Genomic DNA, 17,371 nt, shown 5'->3' on the forward strand with positions numbered 1-17,371 from the left:
CATGCTTCTAGAAAATTGCTTTTTTTTTCTTTTCCAAAGCATAATAATCAATGGCCATTTAATGAAATTTTCAAATGACAAGTATACCCTCACATATTTTACAAAATTACAATTTTTGCTCCTACATTATTGTCTTTGTTAATTATTATATCATATAAATGCCATATCATTTTTAGTTATTTAACATATTCACAGCAATTTATATAAAATTTTACCAAACACTTAGAAAACTTGTTTTTTGTTAAAAGCACGTTAACAAAAAAAAAACAAAGTTTATTAAACACTCAACAACTTATTTTACAACTGTTTAATTCTCACAGCATATCAAAAACAATTTAAAAAAAAAAAACAGCAATATCAAGATAAGGGGTGGTCCTCTATTTGCTTGCCCCGGTCCCATCACAACATTATTTGGATGAAAATCCTTGACCGCATCCGGCCTTTATGGCTAGCCTCAATAACAAGTCGGACTAGGCTAGAGCCAAACATGTGCTAATAAGGGTCAGACTCAGTGGTGGTAGGTCGCCACCACACTCTATTATCCTGGGGCCACATCCAATCAACCAAACAGAGCTGTTGCATGTTGGGTGACAGCCCACAAGAGTGCCTCTTGTCTCAAAGCCAGGGAGCTCCTAGACCTTATTTTCTATTTTCTGATTTGAATATCATTCACTGCAACTGCAAAATCAACCAAACCAGGAGGTTGAAAGGGCAATGCCACCAGAAAGGAGGGCCCTATACTTATAGGGTACCCCTTCAATGATCTATCAACAAATGTGTTTTGGAAGGTATCTCTATATTATCATGATGGAAGGTTCACAACCATCATTGAATTGCCTTTGTCCCCACTGTTTTTACGGTCTCTGGACAGACAGATCCTCCTCACTAGAATTGTACTACTCCACAATCCTGCAAAAGATATACCCTCCCCTACCAACCAATAATGCAAATATTAACCCGTTTCAAAACATTGGTCTATTGCATCATCACGCATGTAGTTGAAGTAGTTAAGAACATTTACCGAGGTCTCTTGGAACCCAAAAAGCACCAAGACAAGGTGAGATATTAACAAAAGTATCGATTACTTTAGAATTCATAAACGGAGAAACTATAGATACCAACAAATCCACACTAGCCAAACTGGCTAATACCTATGCATATTCGGATCACCATGTCTAGTTTGTAACCCACGAATAAAAAAACAATTAAAAGGTGGATAAGGAACAAGAAAAAGAGAGAAACTGAAAAGATCACAAATGGTTACTGCAAGTTCATGCCTTGTCTCTTCAGTTTGTAGCTTTGACAATTTTACAGGGATGGAACTGAGGAACTTGCAAAGGTCGAACCTAGCACGTCATCATATATGCTTGCCCCATCAAGGCTACTCTTCTTGATCTCACCTCCTCTTGGGCTGCTCCCTGAGCTGCTGTTTGAAAGCGAACAGAAAGTTGACTTCTGCAAGACACCAGTTGGGGAAGATCCCAACTGAGAGTTGCCATCCCACCCATCATTTAAGAGGTTAAGCGGCGATGTTGAGTTATTGCAGATCTTCCCACTGCTGGTGGTGTTGGTTATGACCTCTCCTAAAGGACCCCCCATTGAATTTCCCCAGGGGATAGGTATCCAATTAGTTTGTTCCTGGCTTGGTTCGCTAAGGTCATTGCTCATTCCCAAATTCATTTGGGCAGGCACAAACTCCCGGGATAGCCTCAGCGGTGAGAGCACAAGTTTCTCGTGCGTTGGGGAGGAAGAGGATGATGAGAACTCCGAGGATGCCATTGGGATCGACATTGACAGCTGAGTCCAGTCTGATTTTATTTCTTCAGGCCAAGTAGAGACTGAGTGACTGGACTGGTCCTTAGGCCAATCATCCATGAACTGGCGAAGCGGATGTTGGTCTTGAGTTTCTTGATCAGTGAAGTCTAGGAAAGAACCACCAAAATCTTTAGAGATGTACGAGTTCCTGTGTGAAGGGTTGAGAAGTGAATCAGTAGAAACAATTCCAAACTCTGATTGGGAGGATTCTTCCGCTACGAATTCTTGTTTCCCAATTTTAGAAGTCGAATTGTTGGATTTCGGCTTAAGGCTAGGAGCAGACATCACGGAAAGTCCACGTGGATCTTGCATCCTGCAAAACACACCATCTAATTGATTAGAAAATGCCCAACACAGTGCATAAAGTAAAGTAGAAGAGTGAAACAGAAACACCAGTAAGAAATATGCACAGCCATTATAATTACATTACAATTTCAATGATAAAGGTCCTAATTTGAGTATCCAAATTAGTAGGACTAGTCACTGTCACCAAATTAAAGATGGAATGATGGGGTCTCCAAATAAAGTAAAGGAAAAGGGTTGTTTAATCGAAATCTTATAATAAAACTAGAAGGCCTAATCAGAACTAAAACAGATAAGAAGCTCTAATTTTTCACCTGTTGACAAAGGCATCTGCAGAAGAAGGATTGGCAGCAACAGCAGGCTGCAAGCTTTTGAACTGCTGCGGCATGGTTGTGACACTGTTGGATGCGCCATTGCTTGCCATCACGGATGTTGACATTGACGAATTCATAGGCACCCTCTTTGAATTACTGGTCCCAGAGACGGCCTGGCCAGGCTGGCCTTCCACAGGCTTTCTTGAACGATGGCGGCCCCTGTTAATATGCCTTTCACAATACTTCTGATCTGCAACAGCATCTCTCGAGCAACGCCATTTCTTCCCATCCGTTCTGCGACACCTCCCAGGTTCGGGATCATTGTTGCCAGAGAAGCCCAGATGGTAAGCGCCCCACGCTACTATATCAAAATCAAAATCACAACATATAGAGGCAATGGAAAATAGACAAATCAGACAAAAGGGAAAACACGAAGAACACGATTTCTGAATCAAACCTAGCATTTACATACTCATTGCAAGCACTATCCTGGACAGAACTTTCGAACAACATACATAAAAATTGGAAATTTCATTCTTTGAACAAATAGTAGTTTAAGTTTAAAACTTAAAAATTAAATTTCAATACAGATGCATTTCGACGAATCGAGAAATCGTTGAGCAGCGATAGAAGGAGCTTACTTGAGGTGGGATTAGAAGGACCAGACAAGCCATAAGGGTAGAGGGGTTTCTTGAGAGGTACGAGCAGATTGGAAGGGACAGGCACATTTGAAGTCATGTACTTGTAGATCAAGGCCTGGTGCTCCAGCTCAATCCACTGAGAAGGAGTGAAGGGTCCTCTAGCCCCAGTCAAAGGCCCATGCATGCTCAGATTCAAGCTTCCATAACCTGAAACAAAAAAACAAAAAAAAAAAAATCATTGCATCAACCATTTGTACAATTTACTATATTTACATTTAAACCGCGAAAAAAACTATAAAAAAAATTATCCCAAACAAGTCTTATCTGCTAGTCCTATTTTCTTTTCCCATTTGGTTTCTATCAATCTTTGAGCTGTTTCTAGGAAAAGACCTGAGAACTAATATTTCTACAAAATGCCTTATGAAAAGACTCACCGGGCAACAATTATAGCAAAAACCCATCTATCAATTGCACAAAAATGTCCATGAAATGAAATCTCTGCCTTCACTTTCACATCTCAAATCCCATCTCATAAAATCCATGTCCAACATTGACCACCAACACACCACCCCAAAAAAAATTAAAAAATAATGAACTAAATAAATAAATACCTGGTGAGCCTGCATTCCTTGGGTAAGGAGAGAGAATGGCACTGGGATTCCTCTGGTAATAGGCAAAGTCTCCATCTTTGCTGAGAAAACTGACTTCTGATTTGTTATTAGAAAAGCTCAGCATTTGCTCCTGCCTGTGAGTCTCAGCTGGAGGAGGACGCAGCTGATAATTAGATCTCAGCAGAGGTGTCCCCTGGTACTGCAATGGCATTGTCTTGGGATCATTCAAGTCTTCGTTTTTCGGCATTTTTGAGGCCGTCCAGTCGTCCTCCGCCGGCCAAGATCTTTGCTGCTTGGTGGAGGCGGAGCCAGATCCGTCACCAACTTTTCCCGCTGCCTCTCCTCCTCCAGCGTCGGGACCCACCAAACCCTCCAAACCCATCAGCCCAAAATCCATTCCGGACACCTCGGCCATTCCGCGGGCGTTGAGTTCATGAGCAGGAAGAGGAGGAAGAACAAGGTTCAGAGAGTTGGACGACAGAGATGAAGAGGCGCATCTTGAGTTGGGTTTCTTCTAGTGTTTGAGTAGAGAGAGAAAGAGCTGGTTTTTTAAAAGGAGTGGTCTTTGACAAGTAAAAAACAAATAATTGGAGAGAGCGAGAGAGAGAGAGAGAGAGCGAGACAGAGACGAAACAAGGTTTTCCCAGTGTTACAAACAAAGCTAAGCTAGTAGCAGTACCAAACACCCTCCCTACCACTTCCAAGACATGCTCGCACAAGTTTATCTATCACTATTTAAAGGGGAAAATGTTGGCATTTTTTTCAACTATTTTTTGACATGAAGATAAAATCAGATATTTGCTATGCATGTTGCGTTGGAGCATGGTATGCACCGGAGTTTTAATTCGCTAGATTTTTTGGACTCTTTGATCAAATATAAAAAAAGAAAAGATCTTAATGTTATTATCTAACGCATGCTATACAACGAAGCATAATAAATAAAAAAATTTATCTCAGTGCTAAGGTACTGAATTTGGATTTACTATCAAATTGTAAGCGGATACGCATAATTAATTTACTATAATCTTTCTAACCCTTGTTCTAGAATGAACCAGGTACAAATGAACCTGAGTTCATTAGGGTTTGACTGCCAACTACAATTTAATTAGGATATGGTTTCTGTCTTAAAACCAGGTAGGACTATCTAATATCCTTAATTTTCCATTAATAAAAAATCTGAAATTTAAAATCCTCAATTTGTTTCTTTTCCTTCTTGAAAAAAAAAATTGAAATAGCAACTACGTACTCTTTTAGTCTTTTGTTAGTTTGACATTAAAAATACCTACTGAGATATCTGCACTAGTACTAACTAAAAATAAAGTCCTCAAGAAAATTGATGGAGTGGAATGTATAAATTGACCCCGGCCCGGGCCCCCACCACATTCCGGGCTCGATTCCGCCGTATCACGATATTATCCGTTTTGGGCCCCTACCACACTCTCACGGTTTTGTTTCTGGGATCTCACACGAGAACGTCCCACTGGGTCACCCATCCTGGGATTGCTCTAGTACGAACTCGATTAACTTCGGAGTTCCGATGGAACCCGAAGCCAGTGAGCTCCCAAGAGGCCTTGTGCTAGATAGAGATGAAAATATACATATAAGGTTTACAGGATCCACTTCTCTGGGCGATGTGGGATGTTACACTAGCAACAATATGATTCAATCAGTTGTTTATTAAATATTATTTTCTCTATTTTAAACATGTTCAAAACATCTTAAGAGGCGTGTAATGCCAGTTATAAAAAAAAGTTTTTCGCACACGGATAATAATATGATTAAATTAGTTGTTAAATGATTTTTTTTTTCTTTTTAACAAACGATATTATTTACACTAAGGGGGAGAGGCTGAGCCTAGCCTCACAATGAGCTATTCAATCAATTGTTTATTAAATATTATTTTCTCTATTCTTAATGTAAATTCTATAGAGACCAATTTTATTATGTGAATTCAGCTGCTTTAATTGGTTTATGAGGGGTTTCTTCTAGCATGATCTAAGATTATTCATTTACTTCAAATATTTGACTTTTCTTTTGTCAATTTACAAACACACACACACACAAACACACACACACACACACATACATACATACATACACACATTGTGATTCAAAAAATGTCTTCCACACGAGCGTGTGCATTGAGGCTAGTTATATTATAAGTCATTGGTTTCCATGGCTAGTCAAATAGGTATGGGAATTGTTTCAAATATCATTAACCTATATTTGTGTATGTCATTGGGCTTCAATAGTTTACATTGGTATTATTTAACTTTTGCGAAGGGTGAAGGAAAAGGCACGTGACCACTTCAACAACTAGGTTGCATTTATCTTTTCATTTGCACAAAAAAGAGAGAAGAAAGCTCTGCTTTCTCTTCTGATATACATACCACGTCAACAACTCAGTTCAGGAATGAGAATGATTCAGAAAGATGGGCACCCAATTTTCCATTTCAAATTTCAATTCGTGGGTTCTTAGCAGGAGCATGGGTTCTAGTTATTGGTCCATAACTTAGTGGTGTCAATTGACTTGGGGATTTAGCCACTTTCAGATTTATTGGAAGTCGAGTTGGGAGATTAAAATTTCAGTTACAAAGCAACTTGAGAGTCGAAGAAACTGATTGGGAGGCTATGACTGCATTGAGTAAACCCAGGCGGTACAAGGCAATAACTTGGCTTTAAACCCTTGTCGGTTACGAGAAAAAAAAAGCTACGGTGAAAAAAGGGAAGACAAAGAAGAAAAACATAAACGACTGGGCATTAATTTAGTCAATTGGGGCTAATCATAAATGAAGCAGAAGAAGTGAAAACAAAGAGATTAAAAAAAAAAAAGGAGGATTATCATTGAAGAAGGCATTCGCAGAGCCAGGAAAAGAAGGCAGTGGCAGAGTAAGGGGATTTTCAGGCTTTTTCTGAACTTATTTTTCTTTTAATTTTTTTATGAATTCAATAATATTTCCGGTTATGTTTCAGAACTAATTTCTTCTAGATAGGGTTCCGATGTAGCCATGATTATGAATGCTTAAATTCTGAATTGAATTACTTTCAAGTTTTCAAATTTCATTGAGTATCATTTGATGTGCTTATATACTTGGTTTTAGTCTTGGTGATTAGCTACCATCTTGACTTTTCTTAGTAAATTTGATGCAAGTTGTGCAAATTTCTTGTTTTCAACTTGAGTGATAACTTCTTGCAAATAGATACCATAAATTACCTAGCAGTAGATGTCATACTCTAGGATTTGTGTAGTCTTTACATAAATTTCTACTAATCGTAATGAGTTTCATTATGTTAAACTAATCTAGATGCCATGGATGGTTGCATAGTGGAATATATGTAATAGTCTAGATGCCATGGATATTACATGAAATAGGGAAATTTGACTATCAATGAGATTGATTACTTGTTAATAATTCATTGCAAGAAACAAGTATGATTGATTATGGTGAGTCGGACGCTCTAGTGTTTTACTCTATTGAATTACAACATGTTTTCTTGGCTACCACTTTTTGTATTGTGATCACACATTCTTGTTTTCATTTGTTTTGTTTTACTTTTAGTATCAACTCTCAAAACCATCATTATTTATTAATCTTTGTTAAATTTTACTACGTTGCAATTGGATTTAAGTTAGTTGTTTAAAATTAGATTAAGACCTGGTTTGGTACTGAGGTGATTCTGAAAAAAGCTGGTATAAAAAAAAGCTGGAAGCTGTTTTTGTGTTTGGTAAACATTCAGCTTCAGCTTTTTTTCACAGTTTTGGGTGAAAAAAAGCCAAAAACAAGAAGCTGCAAAACCCAGCTTTGAAAAATCGGCCTTTTTTTTACATCTGTTTCACATAAAAATTTACCAAACACTATAATACTATTTTTTTTTCAGAAGCACTTTTACAAAAAAGTTTACCAAACACTCTGCTGCTTTATTTCACAGCCGCTTATTCTCACAGCACAGCAGAATCAGTTTTTTTTCAAAGCACAGCAATACCAAATCAGCCCTAATTTTTGTGGGATGATATTAAGTGCTTGCTTTCTATACTATCAAACAATTCGTACGTTTGCGAGCATAAAATTTGGAACTAAGTTGGACTAATTTAGGTTAGTTTAAATTTCGCAACAAAGATACCATAAATCCTTAATCCAACAGTCATACGGTTTTTAGATTTAAGTGATTTTTGGTAGATATGACCTTTAAAGTAAGACCTAAAACATTATAGAGTGAGTCCCACAAAACATCTGTAAAAAATTATATAAAAAATAATGTTACGAATCCATACGCAAATCCACACTAGTAGTTCATGTTTGCAATAAAAGTTAATTGCATTAGCAGCAAAATCAAAAGATTGAGGACTTCTATGCGTTTCTTTCATCAAGAGGAAAAATTATCCTTCAAAAATGTATGCATTCATTTACATTGTTGGATTTGACTGATGTTCGAATACAATATGTCCTGGGATCGAAACTGGCAGAGAGACTAGACAGTATTATTGGCATATTGAAAAATCTCTTCATCGCTTGAGGTAGATGAGACTTTGCCTTGATTCAAAGAACCTTATCTGGTACCCTTGTTAGTTTCTTAATTAATTGGCGTTACTAAACATTAACGCCAATTAGTTTCTTAATTAATTGGCGTTAATTAATTGTCAAGGCGTTACTAAACATTGTAGAAAACCAATATATGTCTTTTTTTTTTTTTTTTTTTTTTAACAAACGATATTATTTATACTAAATGGAAGGGGAGTAGACTAAGCTTCACAATGGGCTAGCAATAATGTGGTTTAAATTTGCATTTGGCAAGAATCGAACCTAAAACCTCTCACTTACAAGTAAAGAAAAATACCACTAGACCATAGTACTAAGTGGCCCATATATGACAGTTTTAAACAGCTTGTTATATTGTAAAAATGTATCTCTATAATCAAACAATTAGGTTAAAATTATGAATGTACATGATTAATTGATTGGCCACCTGAGGTTGTCAATGTGTTACCTTAGACAACATGTTATACCATACATAGGTAAACCAATCTGTCAATGCGTTACTTTAGCTTCTCACACTCTTCTATTTAATTATGTTCATTGTTTTTGTTTGATATATTCAATTTGATAGCCATAAATGAAAAAAGAAATGTGAAGAAAAAAAATTTCTAGTGTGAAAATAACTTCATTATATATATCCTCAACCATTAGACATTAATAAGCTTAAGGGTGCAATTCGGGTGGGTTGGCCGGGTTAGATGGTCAACCCAACCCTAAACCAACATTCTTAATTCAGATTTATGTGGGCTTATTCGGATTTAGGTTTAAATTGCGTTCGAGCTTACTCGGGTTGGGTTCGGGTTTGCACAATTTTTTCAATTTTAATCTTATAACTTACTATTTTATAAGATAGATCTCAAATTTTGAACCAAATAACATAAAAAATATTTAAAATTCAATTTTACACAAACAACACTAGCGTTTTAATCAAAAGAAACGTAAAATCAACACAATCATTTATTGTTCAAATGAAAACCAAACAACAAACTTCAAGTATAGCTCTCCCAAACTTGTATCTAGCTTATATCATATGAAGTGAGACGGGTACTATGTACGTGAAACAAGATTATATTCCTCCACAAAATTAAATGAAAGTTATGGTGGAAAATAGCTCCCAATAATTTGTCAATGTAGCTTAACATTGTCACGTGGTGTTCCATTAATTAATATACTAGAATTATTTCGAAATTGTAATCCCGGAATTAGGTGAATCAACACCAAGTGATAGTAATACAAGTTCACACAAACACATAAGATTCCTCAAAGGAAACAAGTGTGCTATCCAACATAGAAACAAAAATCTAAGCATTGTAGTAAGAAAATCTTACGTAGAATTTGAAGGTAGATAAAATATGTTAACCAAAAGAGGAGATATTTTCTAGTGGATTCGGAATACAAGATGGTACAACACGTATCATAGTTTAAATAGAAAAATTTAAGAAAATATAGTCGGTTTTAAGACAAGAGCCAAATAAAGGAGAGATTTTTTAGTGTGTAGAAAACACGGGGTAGTATATACAAGTCATGGAAATTTTTTTTCAAGTGTCCCTTCAATTGTATAATTACATATGATGTACCGTCCCGTGTTCCGAGTACATTGAAAAATCTTTCCAAATAAAGAGAGGAGAGCGGGACCAAGGGTTTTAGGGGGAGGGGGGAGGGCTGAAAGTGTGTTGGAAGGAGAATAACTTGTATGGCACGAGACACCACGTAATGGTGAATCCGTGTCATACAAGTTATTCTCTTTGAAAAGAAAGGGGGCGTGTTTTTTTGTGTCGTAGAATTGACTTGGTCCCTTTTTTGGATATTAATTTTTCTTTTTTAAAGTGAAACATAGTAACAATATCATTTAATTATATTATAACACATAATATAAGTATATCACCTTGTGTTGATTATACACACAAAAATTTCTCCTAAAAGAAGACTGACTCTCTCCAAATCTTTTACTCTTTTTTTCACAAAATCTCATTCAATAAATAAATGAACCCTCCTAATTTATTTTCCTCTCCTTATCTTCACTCTACACAACACACAAATTTAAAGGATTAATTTGTGAGTTAAAAAGTAAAAAGGGAAATTGCAAAGCATTTTGTAATCTCGTAAATTGAATGAGAATTTTTAAATCGTGTCCGTTAATCGTACATCATACATTCAGTTTTTATCAGGTACTGTTCATATTTAATTTTAAATAAAAATATTTAAAATAATTTCTAATTACATAATGTACGATGAATAGACACAATTTTATAATCTCTAGAATTTTCACGATCCGGATCCTCATTCATTCAAATTGGACACGATTAATGTGCAAAAGATCTACTCAAAATTGATATCCCAAGTCCAAACAAAATCGGTGAGGGCATTGATGTCACTTCATAAAATTATCAAGGTTCTGTCGTTTTCCGTAACAGCATAAGTTAGGGGTATTCTTGTCTTTTACCCTAAAATAGTCCGCTAGGGGTTTCTTCTTTGAGTTTTATCTGTCAGGACTGTTTCATATGGTTGCATGTAAAAAAAAAAATTAATTTTAACGAAAAAAATGCCGGTACTATTCATTTTAATGAAAAACCATATTTTTACACTAAAAAATTAATCATAGTACTATTCATTTTACCTTTTATTTTGTCATTTTTATTAAAACTCAAAGTTTTTAAGTCATTTTCATTAGTTTTTTTGTAAAAAAATGTTTGGCATGTGACCCTCTCCATGCTCTAAACTTAGACCACTGCCCTCTTCACTAACCTCCTTTTCGCTACCTTCTCTTTTATGAATCAATAGGATTTCCATATGCCTCCAAACCATTCAACGATTATCCACGCATGGCGTCTAAACATCTTGTTATTATAGTAGATACTAATCACAATCGTTGTGCTTAAACAACTTTGAATTGTTGATTATATTATTTTAACAATCAACATATATATTACAACGATTACGCGCTTTTGCACCTATCTTGTTACGTATACCCCAAAACCAACAAGATTACTATGGATGGCCTCCAATCTATCTTGTTTTCTTGAAGAAATACTAATCATGCATAATCATCTAAAATGCGTTTGAACAACTTTGAATCGCTAATTAAACAGATAGCTAATTAACAACTAAAGAATGGTGGTGATTCCGCTTTTGAACCTATATCTAAGAATAACATGACTAAAAGAGCTAACCCCACGAGTGAACAAATAATTTTGATCTTATCCAAAATAACTAGCATCCAAATTCCAGTTCGATCCATTTCAAGTCTGGATGCAATGTGGAGGATGATTCCATCTGAATTTCTGGAAAGCCAAGCGTGCGTTGTGCATCCCCATCTAATTAAAAGACAAAAAGTCGCAAGTAAACTGAAGCAATTGCATGTCTTGTGGTTTCGACATGTATTAGCCATGTTTTACGTTGGGATCATCACCATAGACAAATCTTCTTAACTGCATCCCAAAACCAAAAGCCAGTTGCTCCATTTTCATGGACAGCTGGTGTCCATACAACCAATTACCAAAATTGTTGTTTACTACCTTAATGCAATATATATATATATATATATATATATATGGGAATGAAAAATAAATTAAAATTGAACTTATTATTTATGAGATTTGAATTTAATATTTCTCACTTACATATAAAACTAGCATCACGTTTTATAACTATTAACTTAACCCCTAACCAGAGATAAAATTTCATAACCTAAATAACTCAGGATAGATCTTTGTGATCCGGAGTGGATTCTAAGGAAGGGCAAACCCAACTTTGCAGTAGGAAGGTGGTCTTTGCTGGGATGGGTTCAAATAGAACTGAACCGAGGATAAATTCAATGATCCAATATTTTTGGGGATTCATCACACCTTAAACCCTAAAACCAACTCCAATGAGTGGGGTTAAAGCTTAAAATTTAGGTTTTAACCTAAAAACAACTTTTCTCCTCCAATAGTTTTGATTAAAATTTTAATCCAAGATTATTAAAAAATGAATTTAGCCTAAATTTTTTTAGTAACTTTTTAAAAATAAAATTTATGTTGATTATCCTAATTTATTTTTCTGAATATTTTAACCTAAAAATATTTAGATTCCGATAAATAATAAAAATAATTTTTTAACTGATTTAGTTGTTGGATTTAATTTTAGACCATCATATCTTTTATTTTATCTTTAGATTTGTTCATATTCTATCTTAGCCATTGTATTTATTGTATTTATAAATTAGATTATAAAATTTGAATTTGGACTGTTGGATCAACCAACGGCCCAATTATGTGGATCGTCAGATGAAAGTAGTCGTTTGGGGAGAATTTGAGTGGTCGACAAAGCTATCCGTGGCGGTTCCCATCCGCTGCAGCTCTGTCGCATGTGGGACGTGAGACGTGTCAATGCAGTGAAGTTTTTTCATGCTTGCGCAAGGGCAGTGGTGGGTCATAAAATTTAGCCTTGGCTGATATTTGGGCAAAATTTAACCCAAAACCAAGTTTTAACCCAAATCTTTTAAAACCCATGGAAGTGGTACCATTTGAATGATAAGAGCTTCTAACAATAAGTAAAAAGTAATACTATTAGATGATAATATTATATGAAAAATAAGGAAGCCAAACCAGATTCATTAGCTTCACAACTAGAGTGGGACATACTCATAATCAATGAGCAGCAGGTGTGGGTAATAATTTTATCAGCTTAGCTAGAATAGGTTACGTGGTGCAAAACCAAAAGTGGTAAGGCGCCGAATGTTGCCGCAGTGGAAGCTACTGCGATTATTGTCGAGTCCGACTTGAATGAGAACATCTCTAACTTGGTAAATGTTTCTTCATCTGGCAGTTGGGAGGCCTTCCCCATCCTAGCTAAAATTTTGCAACTGGGGGAATCCTTTTAGGATTGCCGTTGGTCTTGGGTTCTAAGATCGGTCAATATGGCGGCGCATCGGTTAACGTCGAGAAGTAATTCGGAGATGTGCGGTATCATTTGGGTTAATCACCCTACATCTTTATTGATTCATGTTCTGAACAAAGATGGGTTACCCTATCTTCCTTAATTTTGTTGTTCTGGCAGTGGAGGGAGTTGCTTTAGCACTTGGAGCAGCATCTTAAGCTTCTGCTCCCTCCTCCTTTGCTTTATGTTTGTTGCTTTCTTTGTAGCTTGCCTTCTGTGGGTTTCTTTGTTCGTTTGGGTTTAGCCCTGGTTTTATGATATTTTCAGTTCTCCAAAAAAAAAAAAAAAAAAAAAAAAAAAGAAAAAAAAAAAGAGGTGTCGTTATTCAACACAGCCACACTGTTTTTCAATATTTGTTCAAATTAAATAAATTGAAGAAGATTTAGGGATAAAAATAAACAAAAGATATGTAAGAGATAAATAAAGTGTATGAATAACATCATCTTTTCGCCACTAGTACTATGGTCTATTAGTATTCCTCTTTATTTGTAAGTGAGAGGTTTTAGGTTCGATTCTCGCCAAATGCGAACTTGAACTACAGTATTGCTAGTCAAGTGTGAGGATTAGCCCACCCAAACTTCCTTAATGTAGATAATATCATTTGTTAGAAGAAAAAACACCACCCTTCCAAGGAAAAGTCATTGTCAAGTTGAAACACATGCGCTATCTTTTTTTATTTTTGGAAGTTCATGGTTATTGTCTTAAAGTTGTGCTATGATATTACCTTATGAGAAATGCTAAAGAGATTTTTAAAAGTGAAACTCTCCATAGACTTACATCATGTTTTTGCACAATACTTTATAATGTTGACTAAAAAATTAACGTTAAACTATGAAGTGTCAGATAATTCATCTAGAGTCCCCTTAGCATTTCTCTAGCCTTATTTAGGTACTATAATGTTTTTTCTACTTTGGTTCCTATAATACTATTATCCTGCTCTTTTAGCTTTGCATTAAATTATGGCTTTACTAGAAGCCTGACTCATCTACATGTAATGCTGTAATTGACCATAAAAAAAAAACTCTACCCACCTCCTAATTAGAGCATTAAGGTATAAAAGAATTCTTCGGTGTTTCAAATTATTAGATAATATAAACTTTTTAATGGTTGGATTTTAATTTTTGTGGTTTTGACCAATACTCAAAAGCACTAGAAAATTCTTTAATGTTACTATAGACATGTTAATTATTTCCAAGAGTCACCAATTATTCATCAAATCTGTTCAATGATGTTTTGATTAATAAACTTGTCAAGACCTCACTTTTGGGGGGTGGGGGTTTTGGGGGCGGTTGGTTTTGTCTGAAACAAGACCTCGCTTATTAACGATAAACAATGATTAAAGTAGACTTACATTTGCTAATTAGTACAACTGCAGTTTAGTGTTGTTCGTCTCTACTTATAATTGTGAGTTTTAAGTGTGACGTTTTCAAACTACCCTATTTTTGAAGCATTGTATATGAGCCTCTCTGATTAGGTTGTACCCACTTGGGCCATCGCCAGTACTGCATTTTTTATCCATCGATAATTCGTTATACCAAGTGACACGATCGTCTTAATTAATGTAAGGGTCATACGTACATCCGAATCCTACATTGTTGGTTGATCCGAAAAGTTTGAAGCCCAAAAGGTTTGATAGCGGTGAGGACCTGTCGCATAAGCTCATGCCTTACGAGATGAGAAGAAGGGCATGTCGTGGTGCTGGCGTGGCCCATCATCTGACGGGTTTTGCTTTGCGTTTCATTGACATTGAGTTTTTTTTTTTTTTTCTTTGGGTTTTGATCGTGTCGATTACAAGCCACGATTTTTTCTTCGGGTTTTTTGAAGTTGGGAACTTGCTGCATCTCTCAAAGAAAATAATGCGAGATTCGACTCATCTGGTGTGAAACTAATAGCAGCGGGTGTTGGTACCCCTGATAAAGCTCGTATCCTCGCAGAACGGGTATCTTTATTTTCCTTCACGTGTCAGTGTGTCACTACACTGTTTCTAATGCTGCGGTTTATAAAGTTGTGTTCGATGCTATAATCTTTGAGGGCTATATTTCTACTTTGAGTGCTTGTTTAATAAGCATCATAAATAGATATGGCATGAAAAGAATATGGGTATGTGTTAAACTGCAGTATGGATTTATTTGTTATGTGTCAGGAATGCATCCACATACATCCAGTATACATGTTGGATCAAGGAATGAGATGCTAAGGTTTTTAGTAAATGGGTTTAATCGTGATGTTAATCATGTTAATTTTCTGATCATTAAATAAAAAGCCACATGACATGAGTATCTGTTTGGGGTCTCGTTCATGGGTCACAGATGCAGCCACATCTTTTTGACACATTTGTAACCATCAGATGTGTATCTAACAGTTGAAGGGTGCATATTATTTTCTAGGAATAGTATTTACATGTACGAGGTTCTTGTAACTTCTCTTTACATTACTTAACTGTTGAAAATTATATATTATAACATTTAATTTTTATATGAATGAAAAATAAAAGTCATATGCCATAGTTGAATTTAAATTCATAAGTTGCGTCTGTTCGTTAGAACTTTAGGCAACAGTCACAATGTTTTAAAAGGGGGTGGCTTGAGTTCCATATAAACTCAAACATCCCACATGTCTAGAGGTAATAAAAGTTTTTATATGAATGAAAAATAAAAGTCATATGTCATAGTTGAATTTAAATTCATAAGTTGCGTCTGTTCGTTGGAACTTTAGGCAACAGTCACAATGTTTCAAAAGGGGGTGGCTTGAGTTCCATATAAACTCAAACATCCCACATGTCTAGAGGATTAAGAGAAGAGTTTTTCTCTAAGGTCTTTTAGTCTTGGTTAGTCAAATTTCGAGTCGTGTCTTGAGAGTATGAAATATATGAAGTTCGCCAAAGTCCGATGATTGAAGTGCTTTGACTTCGGATTATAAATTGTTGAATCCAGAGAGACGGACGCCTACCGAACTACAAGCACAAGAGTAGGGGCGAAATTCTGTCTTTAGGGCATTGCATTTATGCAAGCCTCAATCTCCAAGTTTGTCAGTTTTTCTAACTTTCTCTTTAGTTGTTTATATTAATCTCATGTATAATTGATGTTGTGAGTTTTTTTATAATTATTATCATTGCAATTATATTGTTATTTTTCATATTTTCTAATATTGCTCCAACAATCTAAAGACAGAATTTTCTATGGAACAATTAGAAGATATGGATGCGAGAAATTAATCTCATAATGTAGAAAAACTTAAATCATAATATGTTCAATAATGAGTCTAGCCATCATTTGCCATCATTTGGAGGAAAGAAACATTTCTCTAATATGGAGAGAATTGTCGCTGGTTTTGAATACAAAGAAAGAAAAGTGAGAAATCATGATGATATGCGGATGGATATTCATATATATAATCAGTTTATTGAAATATGATGGGTCGTTTCTTGCATCTGCTTATACTCACCAGTCACGCAATTGGTTTGTGTGTTTTATATATGATTAATATATGTATGTGTCGACACATTATTAGATACTTTAAACCTAGGATATGCATACTAGTTGTACACAATTTTATGCCTAAAATGACCGTTTGAGGAACCACTGAACCATGCACATTGGTTGTTTTGTGGTAATTTATAGCATATATGTTAATTTATATTATGTTCAGTGATTAGTTTTAGAACTTTATATATATGGGGCAATTTTGATTCAACTAGTGTCAATATCTAGATGGAATTAAGTCACTCAATTATACTTAAAGCATGTAGATAACTTCCCAACAGCACGGTTATTCATGAGCTTGGTTCATGCAGAGTTTGGAACTTATACCTGTTCATGAAAAAGTATATATTTATATATACTGACGACCAGTCATTGGACTGGTATCCTTGTGTCAAGGCCCATAGGAATTGGAATGATTGTAGATGATATGAAAATATATCTCTACATATGCATTACTTGGCGGAAGGGCGTTATGCTGGAAAGGCATGACTATTTTTGTAACCACCATGACAACAAATATCTGACTTTGAATTATAACTGAGGCTTACTGAATACCTTTCAACTGATTTGGATGATGAGGAATTATAGTCCTATCCCAACATACTGGATCATGGTTTCTTAACCATTATGTCTTTGGAAAAGTGGTTTCTTATCGGAAATCAACGAGACTAGGATTGTGTTTTATTGCTTAATATCCCCATGTTGTAGTATGGTCAGTTTACGCACACACTGAAAAGATGTGTCGGTTAAAAT

The 17,371-nt window shown here is 35.5% G+C and overlaps 1 protein-coding gene across 2 annotated transcripts; it reads right to left on the minus strand.

The window, feature by feature from the left end:
- Positions 1 to 999: 999 nt before the first annotated feature.
- On the minus strand, positions 1,000 to 4,370 carry LOC137717862 (growth-regulating factor 1-like). Of its 2 annotated transcripts, none has more exons than XM_068457368.1 (4): positions 3,685 to 4,370; positions 3,074 to 3,280; positions 2,433 to 2,790; positions 1,000 to 2,128 (listed from the first exon to the last, which is right to left on the minus strand). In XM_068457368.1, the coding sequence occupies exons 1-4, from the start codon at positions 4,097 to 4,099 to the stop codon at positions 1,309 to 1,311; spliced, it is 1,800 nt and encodes a 599-aa protein (XP_068313469.1). In that variant the 5' UTR covers positions 4,100 to 4,370; the 3' UTR covers positions 1,000 to 1,308. The 2 variants fall into 2 exon arrangements, with proteins under 2 accessions (XP_068313469.1, XP_068313462.1); XM_068457361.1 differs by having other exon boundaries at positions 2,433 to 2,793.
- Between the last annotated feature and the right edge of the window lie 13,001 nt (positions 4,371 to 17,371).

The sequence above is a fragment of the Pyrus communis genome, chromosome 1 (assembly GCF_963583255.1).
Source record: "Pyrus communis chromosome 1, drPyrComm1.1, whole genome shotgun sequence".
NCBI lineage: Eukaryota > Viridiplantae > Streptophyta > Magnoliopsida > Rosales > Rosaceae > Pyrus > Pyrus communis.